The sequence below is a fragment of the Populus nigra genome, chromosome 7 (assembly GCF_951802175.1).
Source record: "Populus nigra chromosome 7, ddPopNigr1.1, whole genome shotgun sequence".
Taxonomy (NCBI): Eukaryota; Viridiplantae; Streptophyta; class Magnoliopsida; order Malpighiales; family Salicaceae; genus Populus; species Populus nigra.
In genome coordinates this window covers 7,717,622-7,741,189 of record NC_084858.1, presented here as the reverse complement: position 1 = coordinate 7,741,189, position 23,568 = coordinate 7,717,622, and the positions used below count along the sequence as shown (strand labels likewise).

At 30.7% G+C, this 23,568-nt stretch overlaps 2 protein-coding genes across 5 annotated transcripts; both read left to right on the top strand.

Annotated features, from left to right (window-relative positions):
- The first annotated feature begins 8,340 nt into the window (after positions 1 to 8,340).
- Positions 8,341 to 11,161, top strand: LOC133699004 (abscisic acid 8'-hydroxylase 4). The gene is made up of 9 exons (XM_062122128.1): positions 8,341 to 8,691; positions 8,799 to 9,120; positions 9,467 to 9,616; positions 9,717 to 9,965; positions 10,048 to 10,137; positions 10,227 to 10,305; positions 10,398 to 10,504; positions 10,600 to 10,718; positions 10,841 to 11,161. Exons 1-9 carry the CDS (start codon positions 8,492 to 8,494, stop codon positions 10,926 to 10,928), a joined length of 1,404 nt encoding a protein of 467 aa, XP_061978112.1. The 5' UTR covers positions 8,341 to 8,491; the 3' UTR covers positions 10,929 to 11,161.
- Positions 11,162 to 17,141: 5,980 nt separating this feature from the next.
- Positions 17,142 to 22,252, top strand: LOC133699909 (ceramide synthase LOH2-like). 4 transcript variants are annotated; one of them, XR_009843340.1, is made up of 7 exons: positions 17,142 to 17,506; positions 18,906 to 19,111; positions 19,343 to 19,498; positions 20,596 to 20,781; positions 20,863 to 21,041; positions 21,422 to 21,509; positions 22,011 to 22,252. XR_009843340.1 is itself a non-coding variant. In XM_062123428.1 (6 exons), the coding sequence occupies exons 1-6, from the start codon at positions 17,390 to 17,392 to the stop codon at positions 21,439 to 21,441; spliced, it is 864 nt and encodes a 287-aa protein (XP_061979412.1). In that variant the 5' UTR covers positions 17,142 to 17,389; the 3' UTR covers positions 21,442 to 21,715. The 4 variants fall into 4 exon arrangements, 1 of the variants encoding a protein (XP_061979412.1); XR_009843339.1 differs by having other exon boundaries at positions 21,422 to 21,513; XR_009843341.1 differs by having other exon boundaries at positions 21,422 to 21,549.
- The last annotated feature ends 1,316 nt before the right edge of the window (positions 22,253 to 23,568 follow it).

The window sequence follows — 23,568 nt, the reverse complement described above, 5'->3', positions numbered from 1 at the left end:
AAAGGGTGCACCCAACTTGTGAATAACCAAATCCAGAAGTTCGTGATAAGTTGGATTTCAACAAAGAAAATTTAAGTTATTATTTTTTTATTTGTTGACTTGTTTTTTTTTTTTCAGGAAACATATAACACCGGATTGTAAGAAAGATACGTGGGTGATCCTTCAACCTATCCAAAACACAAGTTGGAGGTTGGATGTACTAGTTGACACAATAGAAATCAATTTTATTGTATCTCCAACACTACGTTCGAGGATATGTGGGATGTTGGGACCTCACAATCAGGATCGAGCCATTAATCTTTGGTTGTCCATGTGATTGTACAAGAACAAGTTCAAGTTGAGACAACCCAACTTAGTGCTAAGATGGCCTAACTTAGAGTTGAAATGGTAAATTTGAGAGATAAAGTGAATGTCCTCGAGCAGCTATTGACAACCTTCATAGTACTTGTGGTCAACTTCATCGCCCCCTGGTTCCGGTTAAGATCTGCCTCCTCCTCCTCTAGCTTCGTTCCACTAGATAGATAAATTGTGTTAATAATATTTGTTTAAATTAATAATAGAATTTGGAATTTTTATTTTATTTTAATTCATTTTTTATTTTTTTAATTGTATTATTTATTTTAATTTGTGAGGAGAGAGAAGAAGGTCATCGTTGATGACTTGAGTGTGCCACCATTGCCACCTAAAGGTGACGAGTGTCTCACTTTCCTTTGACAACAAGTGTGGCCCACTTGGGTCACTATTATCTTTCTTGATGTCGTTGGATTCATCTTGTCGAGTTATTTCTAATGGTACTAGTAGTGTCATAAATGGAGCTTCAATATGTTTTTGGTGTCTTTATCTCTTTCCTCTTTCCTAACAAATTACAATAAAGAGAGATAAGAGAGAAAAGGAAAAAAAACTTTAAAAGCATATTTAAGCTCTAATTATGACACATTGGGTACCATCGAGAAGATTTCGACAAGATGAATCTAAAAACACCAAGAAAACTCACCAACAATGACCCAAAGGGGTCACACTTGCTGTTAAAAGCAAGTGAGCCACTCATTACCTTTGGATGACAATTATGGCCCATTTAAGCCATCGTTGGTAACTATTCTTAATGTCATTATATTTGTATCATCGAGATATTTCTGATGGTATTGTAATCGGAGCTTCATGTGCATCTAGGGTCTCTTTCTTTATTTTATTTTTATGTCTCCTCTCTCCTCATGGGCATCTCATTTCATAATTTCTTTTAAATGTCGTGATTTTGAATATGAACAATCAAGAATGTCATATTTCCTAACCATAACATGTATAAATTATGTTATTCTCTAATTTTTCTTTTGGAACAATGTTATTTCATCAATATTAAAAAAAAAGTGTTAATAACTAAAAACATCCTGAATTATGGTCTCCTGTTTTGAAATATCACTCCTAGATTAGTGGTGATTAATAGCCATGTAAGACGTTGACAGGTGATGCTTAATACCAATGTAAGACACTCAATGATAAATTATAAAAGGAATTACTGAAGTCCTAAAAAATCAATGTAACTTATAAATAAAGCTTATGTGTTATATAATCGGTTAATCACTTGATCCTTGTAATTTGATTCATTTTCTTTATCCAATGTGGTTGATAACTTGATGCGGAAAGCTAAGGTGGCTAGTAGCTATTGTCTAGTTAGCCAAGGTGGTTAATAGATAGTAGGCCAAATACCTGCAAAATGTCTCTTATGGTAGACAACTCTCATATGCTTAAGTAAGTATATTTATATTGAGAGAGTGTGTGCCATATTCTAGAGAGATAGACTTTAAAAATATACATGCAGTAGAGAATGAAGATTGTGAACCTTGAACATGAAGAATTAATGAGGTATTTATAACTCATGAGTTTTGTCCTTTTATAAAGAGGAAAGGTTGGAAAATCATTTCACCCATATAAATTAAGATTTATATTCCACTTAAAATAATATGTACTGAGTCAATATAAAAATATCAACCCACATAGGATCCTTAAAAACTCAAGAGAGAAAGAAGAGTGTTGGGCTTAAGCGAGTTGCTTAAGCCCGTTAAGGGCGGAAAATACTCTAAGCACATTACCTGAGCTCGTGGTAGTTATATATATATATAATCCTATCTCAGAATAGAATATTTTATTTTAGTTGGTGAATAAAAAATATAAGGAATAATATTCAATATCTTCATGAAAAAACAACAGGTTTTCCAAGTTTTTAAATAATAGAGCATATTTAGTGGCATAATTATAATTTTGAAACAAAATAACAAACAGTTTACCATTTTAAGATGAAATTTTATCAAGTAAACGAGATGACATGCCCGCGCGCTGCCGCGGGCTTATAAAACAAATGCACTTAATAGCGTTATAATTGTGAACCAACGCTAGATAAGTAATAGAAATTAAAGGTATGATGGAGCAAATATTTCATGACGAAAAAAAAAGTTATGTTGGTGATCAAAAACTAAGAGATTGAACAAAATGATTTGTAGCAATTTACCGTGTTTTGTGAGGAAAAATACAGTGTTTTCGCCACATGATTTAACTTTTCAGTTAATAAAAAGAAAAAAATTTACAAAGCTAAATTCTCTACCAACTTAATATTAAAAAAAAAACAATAAAGATAATTTTGGAAGGAAAAAAACCCATGAGAAAAAACATTGTAGCAATTGACAATGTTTTGTGAAGAAAACTATAGCGCTTTTTCCAATAAAATAAAATAAAAAACCGTTTAGAGAAATATTGTAGCAATCCACAGTGTTTTGTGACAAAAATTACAACGATTTCCTCATATGATTTAGTTTTACTGTAATTATAATTCTTAACCAACTCAATATTCAAAAAAAAAATCAACAAAGATAATTTTAGAAAAAATCATAAAAAAATCACATGGGAAAACACTGCAACAATTCACAGTGTTTTAAAGAAAAAATTACAAAGCTAAATTCTTAATCAGCTCAATATTAAAAAAATTTTGACAGAGACAATTTTAGGAAAAAAAATAACAAAACAACACAAAAAAAAAGAAAAAAAATCATATTGGAAACACTGTAGCAATTCACAGTGTTTTGTGATGAAAGCTACAGTGCTTATCTACATGATTTAGCCTTATTTGTAATGACTTGTAATTATAATTTACAAACAACTCAATATTAAAAAAATAAAATTAAAAAGGATAATTTGAAAAAAGTTATAACAAAAAACCATGCGGAGAGACACCGTAGCAATTCACAATGTTTTATGAGCAAAGCTACAATGTTTTCCCCACATAATTAAGCTTTATTACAAAGTTAAATTCTAACCAACTCAATATTAAAAAAAAATCGATGAAGATAATTTCAGAAAAAAATATCATAAAAAAAAACACAAAAGAAACTGGAAGAAAACCATGTGAGGAAAAACCGTATCAATCCATAGTGTTTTGTGAGGAAAAACTTGTATTTACTTGTAATTGCAATTCTTAACCAGCTTAACATTTAAAAATAAAATTGACAAAGATAATTTTAGGAAAAAACATTATATAAACAGAAAAAAACCATGTGGGAAAAAACATTGTAGCAATCAACAGTAATTTTCAAAAAAAGTTACAGTGTTTTCCTAACATATTGTAACTGTAATTTTTAACCAGCTCAATATTAAAAAATAAAATAAAAAAAGATAATTTTGGAGAAAAAAAACCTTGCGGAGAAACACTGTAGCAATCAATAATGTTTTAAAGAAAAAAATTACAAAACCAAATTCTCAATCAGCTCAATATTAAAATAAATTGACAAATATAAGTTTAAAAAATAAAGAAATAAAATAGAAAACTATGTGGAAAAACATCGCAGCAATTCACAATATTTTAAAGAAAAAAATTATAAAGCAAAAATTTTAATCATGTCAATATTTAAAAGGTAAAATCAATAAAAATAGTTTTGAAAAAAAAATAAATGAAAAAAATAGAAAAAATAGAAAAGTTAAAAAAAAAGGACAAAAAAACAAAAAACAAAAAGAAAAGTTAACAAAAAAAAAAGAATCATTATAAATTATTATTTTAATCCACAATAAAATATATATAAAGAAACAGTAACTTTCCAATATTATTTAGAGTATGTTTTAATTACTGCAAGATTGTTCATCATTTAAATAAAATATAAATAGGAATAAAAAGGTGCAAAGAAAATTTTTTTAAAAAAAGAAAAAAACAAAACTAGACCATACCTCACATACTTCCTGAACTCTCTCTTTCATAACCACCAGGATTTTGGCACGTGTTAGGTCCAGCTAGCGTTTATTTCGATATCCACCTGATGTTCCCTTCCATGACATGACATCACAGAATCAAAGACTTTGCGGACCCCAATGCTCTCGAAGGTTCCCCATCTGCTTGCTGTCCGTAGGATGTGACATTTGTGTGCCGTCTGATCGAGGAGTTTGATTTAGAAAGATCCCAACTGCTCTAATATATGGGCTGTAATGCACCGTCGCCACCCTCTGCAGTGCTGGTCCCACTGTATGAGTTCGCAGCACATGGGAGTGGCGCCGCCTAAAGCTGATTCGCCACTAAAATTGGCTTCATGAACACGACAAATAATAGAAACTACCACATAATCCTGAGGGATACAAAAATTGCTACGAAATAATATCTGAAAATCGTAGATAACATAATTATCTCTAGAACGCAATCGAGTCCTCTTTGAAAGACACGTGGATGATTATTTAGACTAATGAATTAATTTACATCACTTTTCTGCGTTTGATGTTTGGCAAAGTACCTCCTTTTTAATATTATCTTTTTTTAACAAATAAATCAAATATATATTGATTTTGCTAATCAATACGATTAATATAACTTAAAATAATATCCTCGGAGTTCCTCGGCCCTTTGAGCCGGGAAGAAAGTTTGCCCCCGTTAACAGTCTTATAATTGAATGAGAAAAGTTCCTTAATTGTAACATATTTCCTAAATTGTTCTGAACATATATATTTATTAAGTAAATGTTTTCATATTAATTAGTTTTAGTGGATTTAATCTATCCATATATATAATGGGAACAAAATAAAAATACGACAACGTTTTAGCTTTATTGTTAGAGTCACTAACTATTGTTCTCGATTGATGGAACAAACACTCTCGAGTGATCTTGATCACCAACCAGATGATTCCATTGCAAAGGTTGTCAATCACAGAATAATGGTGCTATAAATTTGCTTTTTAGTTTAAATATTATAAATCTTAAGATTATTTAAGGTTTATTTAATTATTAATTTTAAAATTTTAAAAATTAATCAAGATATGTGTAAATTAACCCAAACATTTAATAATATTATAAAGAAAAAAAAGTCTAATTGTCGTTGCTATGACAATTTTAGTGAATGTGAGTTGAGATTTTAGTTTTTTTATGTTTTTTTTAATAGTTTTGATAGGTAAAGATTATAAAAATAAATGTGATTTTATATGAAAATAACTTTTTCAATTAAAAAAAATACACCAACGCTTTATTTGTTATCAGCTATAATTTCGCAGCTCTTTCGCTAAATCTTTTGCCTAGCACGAGAACATATTAACGATATTTAAAATTAACAATTTAGTATTAATCTTCAAATGAAAAGTCTTTAAGAATACCGAGTATTTTCAATCATTCTAGTTTACACGTTGACGATATTCTACATGTCAGATAAAAAAAAATTTGACCATAATAAAATAATAAGATGGTAAAAAATTATTTATTATTATTATTATTAAATTTAACCTAAATAATTAATTTTAAAACTTGTTAATTCTATTCCTTCTCTAGCTTGGGTTAAAAATTAAATTTTATATATAAAAATTGTTTGGACATAACCAAATTAACTTGATTAATTCCAAAAACAACTCGATCGAGATAAAAATATAAAATTAACTCTTATTCTGATATTAAAACTAAACCTTGGGAGAGTTAATTAGGTTATCTATTTTCTCATAAAATAAGAAATATTTAATCATACTATTATAATTGATAAATATATTAAATAAGAATTAAAAAAAAAGTATATAATTTAGTAAATCTGGATGGATGAGATGGTTTACGCTAGTAATTTAAAATTTGCAGTACAGTATTTAAGCAACAATACAATATTAAGCTTTTTGTTATGATACGCCAAATAAATTTGTATTATTGTGATTTTGTTTTATACTTTTCTTTTCTATTTTCTTAATATAAATAATAATATACGTAAGCTTCAAGAGACCTTAGCATTTTAAAAACCCTGACCAGCCTCCTCCTGGCCAACATGAATTAGGCACCGTTACCGTCTTTTCCAGGAATGGTATGTTCTTTGGTCTGGAGACACATAATTCTTTTAGAGGTGGTATGTTCTTTTCTCTGCGCCCCATTAATTAATATAAGCATCTAACTATTATTTAAAATTTAAAACGCTGCGGGGGTGAATATTTTGCAGTCAACGCTCTTCATTCACCTATAAAGTATTGTGGAAGACTTTATTTATTTTTTAAAAAATTATTTTAGTTCTTAAAATTTAATTTGGATAATTTAATTATGATTGAAGGCCAATTGATTTGGATTTGTTAAACAATGATAAAATTGGAAAAATAAAAACCAAAATTTAAAAGACATCAAGTCACACATGGATGATGTGCCAGAAATTTTATGAAAGATACATTTTGGTTCTTTAACTTTAAAAATAACATAAATAATATAATTTTGATGCCTCAATTATTTTCAAATTTAGTTTTAGTACAAGAGTTTTTTTTTGTTTTTTTAGTCCTCGATTGAGAGAGGAGAAAGAAAGGTCGTAGGATTCTGTCGGTAGAAAAAGAAAAATATCATTGACACTGATTTACGCAACCAAAACGGTTGATATTTGTGTCAAATATTCCATCTGATGAAGGGAATTTATTAGGTGTTTTTTTTATCTTTAAAGTTTGTGAAAAAACATATTTGAGTTCAATTTGATTTATGGTTTCGGGTTGATTTCAGTTTTTTATATGGTTTTTTTTAGTTCATAGATAGATTTATCACAATTCATGAGGTGTTTTGGGTAAATAATAAGTTGAAAAACAGGTTTTTGGATAAAAAAAAAACATAAACCTTAATTTTCTACACAAATCAAATGACGCATCGTCTAGTTTTTTTTCAACAAAAATTGGAGCAGACGACTACCCCTAGTTGCAATTAAAAAAGGGAGGGGTAGTCATGTGGATCTATCAAAGCAAGCCCACAATTGGGCCCTAATAAAATGAGTCACGCAGGCTAACTTGATTTACTAGGCTCAAAAGCGCTTCACCTTTGAATTTTTATTCTAAATTATTTTTTTGTTCTAATTCTTTTTAAATAAAATTAATGCTTTTTTATATGGTTTTTTCTCTAATTGTTTTTATTTATATTTAGATTAATACTCCTTCTCTTTTTTATTCTATTTAGAGAGTCTCTTTTAAATGACAACTATTTTTTTTGTTATACATTTAAATTTTGTAGAGTTTTTATGATTCATCTATAATTTTTTTTATCTTTTGCATAGATGAAATTTAATTTTAAAAATAAATTAAATTATTTTCAAATAATATCTCTAAAATGTGCGGCCTTACAAAGTGTTTTTTTCTCTTTTATTGTATTCAATCAATTTAATTTGCATTTCTATTTTTATTATTTTTTGCTTGAATAAAAAAATTATTTTTATAAACAAATTTAGAAAACACAATTGGATAAATATCTCAGTTTACGAGATTAAATATCTTGATGTACATCTATTTGTCAGTTTTTTCATTTTTATTTTTATTTGTGGTTTATGGTTTTTTTATTTATTAACACCCATAATTTTTTTATTTATTTGATTATATGTATGCATAAATTATTTTTATTTTCACTTAAATTATTTTTAACTATAAAAACATGTTAAAAAAATATTTAACTGATGACAAAGCCTTAATTCAAGAAACAAGATTTCCCCTTTTTTTAACTATAAAAACATGTTGAAAAAATTATTTTCACTTAAATTATTCATAATGCGCCTTAATTCAAGAAACAAGATTTCCCCTTTTTTTAAAAAAAAAAAAAAACACCCAAGGTTTAGCTATTCAATTTTGTCGTTCTAATTAAACAGGAAACGTTAACTGTGAGCCAACAAAAAACGTAGCTGCTTCTGGTCCTGGACGATCAAAGATCAGACCATTTAGTATTCCTAATATGTCCATGGAATGATTAATTTCTAGTAAACTAATACAAAGTCAATAATAACTTGTTCGATGCTGATACTGCAACCTGCGATAAGTATAAATCTTAACACACTAATCTGGCCAATCCCTTAATAACAAGTTGCCAAAATCTCCCCCCAACACTGCTGTTTTGTCTCCATCAACTTCCCCCTTCCTCTATATATATAATCACCACCACTCGCATCGATCGCATAACATTCTCAACCAACCTAGCAGCATCCAACACACAGAGAGAAACAGAGGAAGAGGCTACTATTTTTCTTTAATTTTAGGAGAGAGAGGTACATTTGCATGGAGATTGCTTCAATTCTAGCATACGTATGCTTCTTCCTCTCTAGTCTTCTTTCTTATCCTTTCTTGAAGAAGAAGAATAGGATACCTAAACAAAGAGCTAAGCTTCCTCCAGGTTCAATGGGATGGCCCTATGTAGGCGAAACTCTTCAACTTTATACTCAAGACCCAAATGTCTTCTTTGCTACAAAGCAAAAAAGGTTCTAGTAATTACCATATGAACTTAATTTCCTTTCTCAGGATTCCCCTTTGCATGGATTTGAACTTTTGCAAAGCCAGTCTTGTTATTTTTCTTTTCTTTTTTCAGGCATGGAGAAGTATTCAAGAGCCACATACTTGGCTGTCCTTGTGTTATGCTAGCTAGCCCTGAGGGTGCAAGATTTGTGCTGGTGACTCATGCTCACCTGTTCAAGCCTACATACCCCAAAAGCAAAGAGAAGATGATCGGCCCTTCAGCTCTCTTTTTTCACCAAGGAGATTACCACAGTCTTCTAAGGAAGTTGGTTCAGAGTTCTTTATCCCCAGACAAGATCCGGAAACTAATTCCCAGTGTGGAATCCGTAGCCATCTCTGCCTTGGAATCATGGTCCAGTGGGCATATCATCAACACATATCATGAAATGAAGAAGGTTTGCTCCAAAAAAAGTAAACTAATATTTTTTTTCACATCTAAATAAAATATTATTTCTTAACCAAACAAAATAGAGTACTTGGCTTATGACTAGCTCTTTAACGTACATATGTAAGGCTCAAGCTACTTAAATGCAGTTTTGACTTGTCTATTATTTAAGAAAATGGGGTTGTGATCTTATGGTCTCATTCCTCCTCCCTTTTACTGCAATGGATTGGTTCCTAATTAGAATTTCGCTGTTGTGTTCTTCTTTGAGTTTCTGATCACTGGGTCCTCAAATTTATGTTTACATCAGGATTCTCTGGTTAGTAATTTTTTTCCTTTTCCTTTGGTCCTCCACACAGTTTTCTTTTGATGTCGGCATTCTTTCTATCTTTGGTCACCTGGACAGCAACCATAGAGAGATGCTGAGTGACAACTACCACAGAGTAGATAAGGGTTACAATTCATTTCCAACAAAAATTCCAGGAACTGCTTACCACAAAGCTCTTTTGGTAAGAAATGTCCTGTCCACCATCCATCCATATATGTCAATAGTAGCCGCATAAGAATTTGAATCTGACTTTTCTTTTTATTTCTTTATGGTTATCAAAGGCAAGGAAAAGGCTTAATCAGATATTAAGTGAGATAATTTGTGAGAGAAAAGAGAAAAGACTACTAGAGAAGGATTTCTTGGGTCATCTTCTGAACTTCAAAAATGAGAAGGGAGAGATTTTAACTGAAGATCAAATTGCTGACAACATTATAGGAGTACTTTTTGCTGCTCAGGACACAACAGCTAGTGTTCTGACATGGATTCTGAAATACCTCCATGATGACCAGAAACTCCTAGAAGCTGTTAAGGTGAGAAATCCCTAGAAAAATCTCATTTATTGTTTGTAAGTTAGTTCTTGAAATAAATCGAGTAACTGTGAATACATTCCAGGCAGAACAAATGGAGATATATGAAGCGAATGGAAGAGGAAAGAAGCCTCTAACATGGGCACAGACAAGAAACATGCCACTTACATATAGGGTAAATTAATACTGTTTGCATTCAAGATATTCTTATCCCTGAAGTTTGCTTAATTAACAAAGAAATGAGTAATCATATGGAATCTACAGGTTATATTAGAGAGCTTGAGGATGGCGAGCATCATATCTTTCACATTCAGGGAAGCAGTGGTTGATGTTGAATACAATGGTGAGGACTCGAGCAAGAACTTCTCTGTGATGATAATGGTGTTTAAAAGCTATATTCTTATATAACAGAGAATTTGTTGCTGCTATATATAGGATACCTAATACCAAAGGGCTGGAAGGTGCTGCCAATGTTCAGGAACATTCATCACAATCCAGAATTCTTTCCTGATCCTCACATCTTTGACCCGTCAAGGTTTGAGGTATGTGATAAAAACAAAATAAGAAAGAAATCTTCATTAAATATTAGCTGTAAGCAAATTTTACTTTCTTTTGTCTTGGTTGCCGGCGGATGCAGGTTGCTCCAAAACCCAACACTTTCATGCCATTTGGAAACGGCGTGCATGCTTGCCCTGGCAATGAGATCGCCAAGCTGGAAATACTCATCTTGATCCATCATATAGTGACCAAATTCAGGTACAGTATCATGGACAGACAAAATCCCATTTTATTGCCAAGTTTGGCCGTCTCTTGGTGGCCAGTTAGCTCGCTGAAATCTGAGATCTTGTGAGCAAAATTGATAAAATTCTTTTTTGCAGGTGGGAAGTGGAGGGATCACAAAATGGGATTCAATATGGCCCATTTCCGGTGCCCCGGCAAGGACTCCCGGCCAGATTTTGGAGATAACGTACCCTTGAGTTCAAGATGCCTTCTCTCATTCACAGAATTTTCTACCCTCCTAACCCAACCCTCTAGTTTTTACATGGGGTCCCTATCTCTTAACTACTAGATATTTTACCCTAATATTTCTCATGCTGCTTCTCGTGAGGAAGAGTCTTTATGGGAATTGTCCCAATTATCCCATTGTCAATCTATGGCCTGTGTAAATTGAATTAATGAATGATTCTCGTATTTTGATAGCTTGATGTTCTAATTACCAGAACTAATAATTATCAATGCAGCTAAAAGATCTGGGTCAGTTTATCTGTTTATACAAACAATGAACCGATTTGATATTTTTTTTAATCGTTTAGCTAACAATCTTAGTGTCATGATTTAGTGTTTAACACGTGAGAGTAATAAGAAGATTACGGCTCCAGACGAGGGAGAGTGTTGTATTAGTTTTGAGGAGACAATCATCTATCCCTCTTTTCTTCATAAAAAAAGAAGAAGAAGAAGAAGAAGGTGCAGACAATAAAAATTAATAAAATAAAAAAAGCCTAAGCTCCCGAGCCCACGCATATGGGCTTTGTAGTGACAGGTCCTTTGGGTTTTTGTACTGGTCATTTGAATTTATTTTTTTACTTTTTATCTTTAGATTTTTTTTTTGGGCTTTTCCATCTGTTTTTTTTTTTCATTTAATGTGTAGTTTTTATTTAATTTTATTATTCAGTATTTATTTGATAATAAATAAGTTTTTATATTTTCTATCATATAATAAAAGTTTTGTGGGCCTTTTTTTATTTTATTTTTTAATTTCATCTTTGATATAGAGCTTTAATTTTTTTTGGGTTTTTTAATCCTATTTTTTGATTTGTTGTTTTTTTGTTTCAATTCCATCCTTCAAGGTGGATTTTTTATTTAATTTATTTTTTAATATCAAGTTAATTTTTTATATTAAATCTATCTAGTAAATAAAATACAGCTCATTTATGATTTAATTTAAAGTATTGTGCAAGTAAATAAGTAAGTAATGATATTTCAAATTTAAACTATTATATTAAGTTTCATCACATTATCAAAAAGTTTTCAACAATTTATATATTAATTTTTTACAATTGTTTTATTCATTCTGTCCTAAGAACATGATAAACAAATTGGTAATAACTATTAACAAAGAGTTACAAAGTTTATGTAAACCCCTAATTTAAATAAAAATGTTAATTGATTTAGAAATGATATGGATTAATTAAAAATATAAATGGAATATTGCTAAGTAATTAGAAATAAAATTTCAAAGAAAAAGATGTTTATGTTAAATAATTTAAAAGTGTGCCGTGATGTAGGCTATCCTTGAATTGTATTCATAAGAAAAAGGTTTAGGATGATTTGACTTTTACTATGATATTGATTTGTAATTTAAATGAATTATTGCATCATTTAAAAGATAATATTTTGATAAATATATTTTTAAAATAAAAAATGCTACAATTTCAATCACCTGTCCATCATCAACTGGATGAATATCATTTCTTCATGTTAATTTAGAGTGTGTTTAAGATTATAGTATAATTTGTTTTTTAAAGTGTTTTTTTATTTAAAAATATAGTAAAATAATGTTTTATTGATTTTATATATCAAAATATTTTAAAAATATAAAAAGTAAATTAATTTAAAAAACATTTTTAAAAAAATACGATGCAGCCACGTTAACAAACAATATCTGAGGATTTGTTTGACTTTCCTGTGAATATAAGTTAAAACACTTTTTAGCTGATTAGAGAGAGAGAGAGAGATGCATGTTTCTATTTAAATCAATTTTTACATGCTTTTTATACGATAATTTTTTTTCTCTCTCTTGAATTAAAAATCATTTCCATGGTGAAACACAGCGTGATTGAGCAGGGTCCTAGTTTATTTGATTATTAAACAATTCATGATTTGGGTTTTGGGTTTACTGAGGCAGCTCATAAATTTTATGATTGGATGGTAAATTAACAAGTTAATTTAGATTTAATTTAAAATAATATTATTTTAATTTTAAAAAATAAAAACAAATATGCAAGAATAAAATAATAAAAACGACATTATTTCATACAAGAAAAAAAATTATAAAACTCAAATAAGATTTTAACCCGATTAATAATAAGAGAAATTTTATACTATGATGAAAAAATACAATTGTTAATATTATGTGAAAATGAGGATTTGTGATGTGAATTGTTGTAGTGATGTAATTTGTGATTGAATGATATTTATAAGTATGAAATAAAATTTGAAGAATTAATGTAATTGATTAAAATTGTGTTAAATGGCATGTATATAAACGTAAATGGAAGGGAAAAAATTAGAGTTCTAAAAAAAAAATAGAGGAGAAAGGATATGTAACTTGGATTGGTTGACTTGTTGTAGGTTTTTTTTTAAAAATAAATAAAAAAGTAAAGAATCAAAGAGGAAATTTCACTCCATTTATGAATAAGCATATGTTTGAATATTAAATTTGGTTAAATTAAGACATACGTAAATAGTATGAGTTATGTTGATTTTTAATTGGAAATTTGAATGAAAGAAGAAAACAATTATAAATTAACAATATAAATGACAATAACGACATATTAACATGAATGAGTGAAAAATTGAATTTTATATGGAAGATGAAGTTGATTCTTATAGTAAATGAATGATTAGTGATTTATTAATTTTAGTGGTACAAGAAAGGTTGTGAAATACAATCAACAACAAGGAACTGTGTTATTTACACAAGTATCAGGTAGGCGCCCATCACTTTCTAGAAATTTATTAGTGATTTGATCATTAGTGAATTGTTAAATAAAAAAAAATGAATAGTGAATTGTTGAAAGTAATCCTGGTTAATAGGATCAGTATCTTGCTTAATGGGTGGATTTAGAAATTAATCTTTAGTTAATGGGATTAGTATCCTAGTTACTAGACGGATGAAAAAACTAATTCTTGGTTAATGAGATTGGTGCTTTGTTTACTAGGTGAAATGAGGAGATAAATTTTTGGTTAATGGGATTAGTCCTGGGCGGATTGAGAAAGCTAATTTCTTAGATAATAAAATTCGTGACTAGAGTCTTGCTGAATGAGAAATTAAAGAAACTAAATCCTGGAATGATGGGTTAGTACATGAAGTGTTGAGCAATTTAAAGAATTTAGATAATTTAGTGATAAAATAGATGGAGAAATGAATTAATGATGGATTCTGTCATGTTTGAAGTTTTTGTTATGAACGGTATTGAAGAAAAAGGATTATATGAATACTTGAGCATATACATTTTTTTTTTTGGATTCGAGGAAACCTTACTTTCCGGAAAGCACACTTTGTCGGTCCAGGTGAGCGAGTAAAACTCTGGTTGTTCCATGTTCTTACAAGAGGTGCACGCCCTAACTCGAACTCGAGACCTACTATGCAGATTTCAAGCCCTTTGCCATCACGCTACACCCCTTGGGAACCTTAAGCATATACATGTGCAGGCCATATAAATAAATCATCATTGATTGTAACGCAGATTTTACCTAATAAAATTATGTAATAAATTTTTATGTACCTCGTCTCATTGCGTTGATTAGGACATATTTATGTCTTTTGTTTAATTATATGATGTAATCATGGAACAAACAAATATTTTATTTTAATATAATTTTGTAATTTAATCGTGTTTACTTATCGAATATAACTAAGGATCATGTACCTAAAAATATGAATCACATTCGAATATCATGATTCATATTTTTGTAAATCTTTATTTTTCACTGTTTAGTATTATTTTTCATTAGTTGTTATAATGAAAATTGTTATTTTTTTATTTAATTGAATGAATATCATAGATAATAAAATATTGATGTGATGAATGAATTGAGATAGTCCCACATGATGGGACAAGTATTATATTGATTGATTTCGGTTATGATATTATTGAGTGATAACTTGATATTGATAATATAAAAAAAACTCTGCTGAAATTTAATAAAATTATATTAAAAAAATTAGAATCGTTACATAAATAATTTTATGGAGTTGAACCAATCAATTTTATCTAGAATTGACTAAATTAATTAAGATGTGTATTAATATGTTAAGCCATCCAAGTTTAATGGAGTTAATCACTGAGCAAAACTAAATTTAATAACTAAATTTTCAAGCATCTCATTTCTTTTTTGCCAAATTACAGTGGCTTTGAATCAGTAACATTAAATGCTTATTTTGTGTTGTGGTTGAACTTCTTTTCATTAAAATTTGATTAATTTTTTATTTTATATTATTTTTTTAATATTTTTAAATTATTTTGATGTGCTGATATTAAAAATAAATTTTTAAAATTAAAAAAAATCTTATTTTAATATATTTCTAAATAAAAATTACTTTTAAAAAAATCTATACCAATTCTGAATACCCTTTTAAATCCTGACAAGCACATTTGTTTGGGATTATCTAAACAGAAGTGTAGGGGTGGCCGCTTATGAGGTTGAAATGATCTGTGTTGTGTCTTCTATTATGATTATTTTTTTAATCCCAGGTCATTCTGACACATTAGAAAATAACTCATAGTATTCTAAAAATATCCATGCGAATATTCCTAAAATACTTGAATTATTTCTGGCACATTACCATGCATTTTGGCCTCGATCCAAAAATCACACATGGGATTGTCCAATGGCTTTGCCTTTTGTATTTCATCGAGAGATTCAATAAATACACATTAAAAAAATAATGTCCTCTAATAGTCATTAAAGGTTGAATGTTCGTTAAAGAACACTATGAGTTGCAAAATGTAGAGCTAAAGCGCACGTGCGAGGATTTCAAACCTTTACAGGTGGCAGGTTCGGTTATGGTGTTTGTTTTTCGGTTGCCGGGGAAAACGCTAGCAGTTGGGAAATAATATATAAAATAACGGAACCAAAAACAAACCAGCTCACGAGAAAAGCACCTCTCCCGTCAAGGATTCACTCAGTCAGTCGGAGCACTAACACGTGGATCTTTCGACACCACTGCAGCTGCTGAACCCCTCATTCGAGGCTAACTATAAATGCTGCTCTAAAATTAAGAGTGCCCCGTCCCCATCAACCACCCACCCCTTCGAATTTTCAACGTCAGATGTCAAGCTTCTTCAAAATGTGCGAGCATTTTCTTACGTGGAATAGTCACTTTGGATAGAAAATACTAGATGCCATGCCCGTCTGCTGCTGCATACTTATAGCATGCTTGGGCATTATTGTAAATTTATAAAAAAATATAAAAATAATTATATAAAGAAAAACTCTTGTAATCTATAATGGTTTTTTTTAAAAAAACTACAAAAATAATTTAAAAAATATATATAAAAAAATAAAAGAAAAAAAAATCATGTAGGGAAACACTATAACAATCTATAGTGTTTTGTGAAGAAATATACAGTTGTAATTCTCAATCAGCTCAATATTAAAAAAATAAAATTAACAGATAATTTTAAACAAAATCATAACAAAAAAAACTATGTGGGGAATGACTGTAACAATCCATAGTGTTTTAAAGAAAAAAAATACAAAGCTAAATTCTTAAACAATTTAATATTAAAAAGAAATAGAAGCAATAAAAACAATTTTGAAAAAAATCATATAAAAATACAAAAGAAAAAAAGGTTCATGTAGGGAAACACTATACCAATCCACAATGTTTTGTGAAAAAAGCTACATGTGTAATTCTCAACTAGCTTAATATTAAAAAAATAAAATCGACAAAGATAATTTTGAAAAAAATCATAAAAAAATAGAAAAGCTATGTAGGGAAATACTGTAGCAATCTACAATGTTTTAAAGAAAAAAACTACAAAGCTAAATTTTCAACCATCTCAATATTAAAAAAATAAATTCAAAAAAGATAATTAAAAAAAAACATTTGAAAAAATACTGTAACAAAACAAAAACCATGTGAAAAAACATTGTAGCTATCGATAATGTTTTAAAGAAAAAACTATACAATTAAATTCTCAACTAGTTCAATAATAAAAAAATAAAATTAATAAAAATAATTTTTTTAAAAAATAATGTTGGAAAAAAACACTTAAGAGGAATGAAAAAATATATATATAGAAAAACTACATAACTTTTCTCACACGTTTTAGAATATTAGTTAATTAGTGAATTTTTAGAGGAGGCTTGATTGAGAATTTCTGAGACACCGCGTATAAAAAAATAAGTTGGGGGGTGGGGTATAACTAACAGCTTCTGCATAGATTAGGGACTAGTCTGATGTTACTCTCTCTCATCACGGACACACAATGAGATCCGATTGTTCCTAGCCTCCTATTTTTTCACCGCATAAAAATCCCAAAAAGAAAAAAAGGAAAAAACATTTTCTTTCTTTCTTACTAAAATTAGTAAAATGCGTGTAATAGTAGAGGTGTTTTGCTCTTAATTAGGATTATTAAGAGAGGATTGATGGCAGTAATTGATGCTTAACTCTACAATCTTGGTTGGAGATCTCTCGCATGGACCCGATCTTGACCCTCAATGGCTCTGCAAACCCCTCGCATTTCCTTCTTCCCATTTATTTCGCTTTTGGTTTCTTCCTTGCTCGCTTCGTATTAGACAGATTCATTTTTCGAGTAAGTCTTCTTTGCATCTCTTTTTCAATTAGTTATTTTTTGCCTCTTTTTTTTTTAATTTTTTTGTTTGCCTGTTTAGGATAATCTATTTTTGAATTAGTTTTGATTTGAGGATTTTTATTGGAATCTGAGCTTGGTGTATGAAGAATGAGTTTAAATTAAGCTAAAAATGAAGCACAGGTTTTCGATTCTAAGTAATTTTCACTTTAATTGAAATTATTTGTTGATAATTTGTCAAAATTGTTCTGAAAAATAAAGTGTGTTTGGATTGATTTTCTCGGAAAAAGAAGTAAATTGCGGTAGCTCTTACCTTCTTTTCTTTTCTTGTTTTTTTTTGCGCGTTTTGTTTGAGTAGTAGCTTGAACTTACTTTTATCATGAGCAGTTCTAAATCCGTGGGATATCGTAGGCTAAGAACATATAAAAGGAGATCGACCCTCAGGTATGCCATTCAGAATGGCTACTTGTCATTTTGTTATGCCCGGATGGAATTATAGTTCTTGCAGTTGCTTTTAGCTATAGGAGTTGCTGCCAAATCACTGCCACATGGTTTACGTATGATTTTCAATTGCAACAGTTATGGTGCATCGTAGTACATTCTTGTTTATGGTGAAATTGCTGGAGAGTGCTTATGTTTGAGCCAATTTGGGGTTGGATTTTTTATCCACTCCATCCTATAACGCATCAGTGCAGCTTCAGAAATTGGTGCGTTGTGTATTATTTCTCCCATTTCCTCTATCCGCTCAGTTTTTTAGGAGGATATATCCTTGGAGATTTCTATCATCTCTCCCTTTCTTTTTCATTTCATTAGAGGACAGCTGTATGAACATAGATCTCGTTTGATTTTCATTTCCTTGCTTTTTTTTCTGGAAAAAGATTAGTTATGAAATCAACATGCATTAATCTTTCATGATAGTGCTTGACTTAATGAGTTGCTGCAATGCTTGAAAAGAAAAAAAACTTTTAAGGTTTGTTCTTTTGGAGGATCATTATTAAGGCTTTAAAATGTAAAATAGCATGGATTGTTATTTCCTCTATTAGAAACACATTGAGCTATGCAGTTAAGGCTGTTGCAATGTTTGATTTTGTACTAAGGAGTTGCTTACAGTTCTGAAGAAATTCTTATTTGCAAGTGACCTTGGCTGACTGTGAGAGGTTAGAATTATTGTGTGAAAAGGCCATGGATATGCTGGGGCAGAAGTCTCTAACTTATGCTAATAGTAATATTGATTATTTATTTTTCTGATAATACAGGATAGATATCTGTGCCCAGTATAACCATTTTATCATAGTTCTTGCTCTGTTTCTTGCCTGCTGTGACTCTTTGCATAGACAAATATATATATGGGTACTCGGTCCCTTTATACATAGGATTCTAATAAATTCTTCTCATTTCTCAGAAGCTGGCCATTTGGTTGTTGTATAGTAAAGCCAAAGCTATTTCATCAAGGATTGATGAGGCAACGATTGTAAAATGCTCAGAATCTATGTGGAAGCTGACATACTATGCTACTGTTGAAATATGTGTTCTAAAAATTACCTGCAACGAACCATGGTTCAGAGATACAAAAGAGTACTTCAGAGGCTGGCCACATCAAGAATTGGGGTGAGTGATTAATATGCAATGACTTTTTGCAGCTGGTGGTGATAGTTGCTTATATTGTTATGCATAATTGACATGGTAAGGATGGAAGATATGCATTTTCTGGCATGGACTATCAAGCTTTCCCTGATAATTGTGCTTGCATAAGAGGCTTCTTATTTTAGGGTTACTTCTAAGTGGGCCACATCAGGGGGTATTAGTTTTTTCTATTGACGTGAACCATTTTTATTTCAGGTTTCCAATAATGCTTTTCTACATGTGCCAATGTGGATTCTACATATACAGTATTGCTGCCCTCCTTATTTGGGAAACTAGAAGGAAAGATTTTTCTGTGATGATGTCTCATCATGTAATTACAGTTATACTGATTGGATACTCATACAGTACAAGGTAATAATTCAGTCTTTGCTTTGGTACTCTTGAGTTGTGAGGCAGCAGTGCATAACATACACGCAAATTCTTTCCCAGTTTCGTCATTGTCTCTAATCTGTTGAGAATCTCATCTTGTTGCTTCTTTATGGTCCCCCATTTGCCATTGTCTCCTGTATTTTAATTTTTGATACAGCACAAGTTTGGACATGCCTCTGAAGCTGTTTTATATATGTTTACTCTGATAGTTAATGTCAGTTGAAACATTTCAAAATCAGCTGGACCTATCAATGATGCTATCTTAAGCTGTTTTCTTGCAAATTATATAAGATGCATTTCCCAGGCTTTTGTTCATGTTAAGGTATGAGATTGACCTATGGTTGCTCTCAGATTAACTCTCCTGAGCATGTGTACCTCACTAATTCAATGATGTTGTGGCCTTTGACATTTAATTTCTATTACAGTGGAGGGGGATGATTTTTGCTATTATTTGGTATCCATAATCAGTTTTGGTTTTCCATAGGAAACAACAGCTTCGCAACATGAAAAGAAGATTAGCTGCATAGATGATAAAATCTATCGTATTTTCCTAGAGTTGAATGCTAGTTACTATAATTTGCAACCAACTCATTAGCTGATGGCTCATTAATACTGAATGGAGTCTTCTTCAGGTTTAGCAGATTCTCCTGGTCTCCTCCTTCCTCCTTTTTATTATTAGACTTTTTGCAAGCCTATTAGATTGAGATGCCAAAACTGGTTAGAGAAGTTGTATGCAAGACCGAGCTGTTTAGAGCTTGAAATCTGTGCCCCTCTATTGGTATCTGTACACGATAATGTTCCAGGTTGAGCTCAATTAAACCTTCCATTATTATCAAGTGCATCCAGTTGTTCTTGATCTTTCTTCCTTTTTCTTTATTGCTAGTCTTTTACAAGTATATTTAGATTGAGATGGCAAAGCTTGTGAGAGTAGTTCTATGCAAGAAGAACTGAGCTCTTTGTAGTTCTACTCTTGTGCCCCTCTTTTGATTTCTGTACAAGAGTAGCTATTAATACTGTTTAAGTAATATTTTATTTGGAGACATCCAATGAGAAATTAAGCTCTAAACTTTGCCATTCAGTTTTTTCCGGATAGGAACGATTATCTGCGCTGTGCATGATGCAAGTGATGTATTCTTAGAAGCTGCTAAAGTTTTCAAATATTCTGGCAAGGAGCTTGGTGCAAGCATTTTATTTGGGCTGTTTGCCATCTCATGGGTCATACTACGACTGGTATTCTTTCCCTTTTGGATTATCAAAGCAACAAGGTTTGTCCTCGTGGTAGATGACTTAATTTCATTAATTTTGGCTCCTTTTTTCTTATCCACTATACGGATGGTATTTGTCAGCTATGAATTGGTGGAGTTTTTGGATTTATCACTAGCCTACGACAAATTACTGTACTATGTCTTCAATACAATGCTGCTGATGTTACTTGTTTTCCACATCTACTGGTGGATCCTGATATACTCAATGATAATGAGACAGCTGAGAAACAGAGGAAGAGTAGGAGAAGATATAAGATCTGGTAAGCCTTCTACTCTTCTAATTTTACCACTGAATTTGGAACATGAACGGAAAATTTCAAAGCAGAATGAGAAGGTCAGCCTCTATGTCTATGGTTGCCTTCAGAGTCTTAGAATCCCCTCGTCCTCACCTTTTTTCACTTCTGCTGCTTTGAGCATAGAGGCTGAAGGTGGAAGTTGTTAAAACTTAACTTTAAAGACGCTGCCCTTAGGCATCACCTTATTCCAACAATATGATGAGTTCTTGAACAGTCCCTAGTACATGCTATCAGGAACATTCAATTGCATTATGAGTTCATTATCTCGCTCCACTTCATATATCTTGACTTGTGTATTTATCATCTTGACTTGGAGCTATTAACCTCTCTTCATACAATTGCAGATTCAGAAGATGATGAATAGGCGGGGATGAATTTGATCAACTCTTTTGTTCTCACCAGTGGCACTGAGGAGATTAGCTTGACTTATATGTAGGTTTGTATCTTCACTCAATTGGTTTTTACCAATCAGGTGAATAATTTACTTGTTTCAATATCTCTTGATTTCTTTTTGCTGTATAAATAATAGCCGATTCCTGTATAATTTGTTCTTCATCGAAGAACAAAACACCCGTTCTGAGATTAGTCCATATATTGGAAAACAAGAAAAGTGGAAAGAGTAGCTTCTTAGAGATTTCTTTTCCTGGTGTGTTAATCTTAGTCATTTGTGATCTTGTTAAAGCCAATGGCCCAGAACTGCACACGTACTTCAAAGGCGTGTTGGTTGAGCAGTGGTGGTTTATTATTGCATCCTTAAGATGTGTATTCAAAATTTCTAGGACCCCCTTGTCACTCACTATGGCTCCAAAAGTGAAATGATGCCATCATATCTACTGTTGAGACTTGAGACGATTTGGCAATTTGTGGGAGTGATTCTGACTGCAAAACTTGTTTGGTGAATTTTCTTAACTGGATCTTCATGTTATTTTGCAGCTGTTGGAATGCTTTTCTGCTCTTCTCTGCTTCTGTCTCGTGTCTCGGCCTTTTTTTGTTATCATCTTGGGCTGGAAAAGCCATTCCGTCGCTGCAGACTGATAAGGCCGCTATTCAGCTTTTCTTCTTCTTCTTTTTTGGAATCATGAATGGAGGCATTTGTAATGTCTACTCAAGTGGTAGCTCACAGCTAACAGACTAAGAGGTTTTTTTTGTTACCAATAAAAAGAATCCTTTCATGATCTTTGCTTAGTGGGTTGATGCCTTACAGAACGGATGAGGGAAACAGCGTGTGAATTACGCAGTGTGCCCTTAGCTTTCTGTGAAATTTGTACAAAAATAATGTGGTTTGATTAAGAAGGGGACTTGTTTGCATTAAAAAAAAACTTAGCAGCCTTGTAACCCACCGTCAATTCAGGCTTGAGTTAGGTAGGATCAGAAAAAAAAAATGTTTTTTTTTAATAACAACATTATGATTTTTTTTTAAAAAAATTTAAATTAACTGCATCAACTTAAATTAACTTTATTCACGATCTTGAAACATATCAGATAATAATATAACTATATTAAGAGTCCACGGAAACCGTTCTACAGCATAAATATCACAAGAACAGGGTAGAGTTTTGCTTGATACACAGAAATGAAGCTGAAGCTGCGAGTTATTTTTAGTATAATTGCTGAAGCTGCAAGTTAGATTTTGGATCTTACTATTTAAAAATAAAAACTAAAACTTTATTATTATATAGTTATATCATAATTAATTCCTGTGAAAGAATAAAAAATAAAAAGAACAAAAATAAATTAAACATTTAAATCATTATTTTGTAATTTGATTGTTGTATTTTTTTGTATTTTAATCCTTTTATTTGATTGTTTTTTGAATTTATAGATGTAAGATTTGTGAGTGTGTGTCGAGAGTTTTAGATCAGGAATTGAGCTGCGTGTTTGGCAGTGTGGTTGCGGACCCTTTTTAAATAACTTTTCGTGCTAAAATATATGCCAATGATGTTTTTTTATTTTTTAAAAATTATTTTTGATATCAGCACATCAAAACAATTTAAAACATACAAATCATATTAAATTTTAACAAAAAAAAAATTTCAAATTTTTTAGAAACGCAGCCGCAGCCGCGTTCCCAAACATTACTCAATCATGACCCTTAGATTTAAGAATTTAGAGAAGGCTATTCTGTTGTGCCTGCAATTGAAATAAGATTAAGAAAGAAAATAAAACTTAATGTAATTCAGAGGTAAATAAAAAATATTTTGGAAGCTAAAAAAATGAATATCTAGTTTATACTTTCATGAAATATAAAATTAAAATACAACTATATATAATTAAATACTATATCAGTAAAATATGCAGTCCTATTGATTTCCGAGGCAAAATATTCATTTCAGGATATGACTAGATGGCATTATTATAACAGTTTTCCTTCTAGGTATACTTTCCGATTTGATTAGAAACAAACCATATATGAAGAATCTAAAATAAATCATGAAAAATGACTTTACTTCTCTCGTATTTGTTTCGATAAACAATACAAAATATTGCTTTT

Coding starts and splice junctions, on each gene's coding strand:
- LOC133699004 (XM_062122128.1), top strand. CDS start 8,492: ATGGAGATTGCTTCAATTCTAGCATACGTATGCTTCTTCCTCTCTAGT. Junction 8,692..8,798: donor TTTGCTACAAAGCAAAAAAG/GTTCTAGTAATT, acceptor TTCTTTTTTCAG/GCATGGAGAAGTATTCAAGA. Junction 9,121..9,466: donor CATATCATGAAATGAAGAAG/GTTTGCTCCAAA, acceptor TCCTCCACACAG/TTTTCTTTTGATGTCGGCAT.
- LOC133699909 (XM_062123428.1), top strand. CDS start 17,390: ATGGACCCGATCTTGACCCTCAATGGCTCTGCAAACCCCTCGCATTTC. Junction 19,499..20,595: donor GGATACTCATACAGTACAAG/GTAATAATTCAG, acceptor TTTGCCATTCAG/TTTTTTCCGGATAGGAACGA. Junction 21,042..21,421: donor AGGAGAAGATATAAGATCTG/GTAAGCCTTCTA, acceptor ATACAATTGCAG/ATTCAGAAGATGATGAATAG.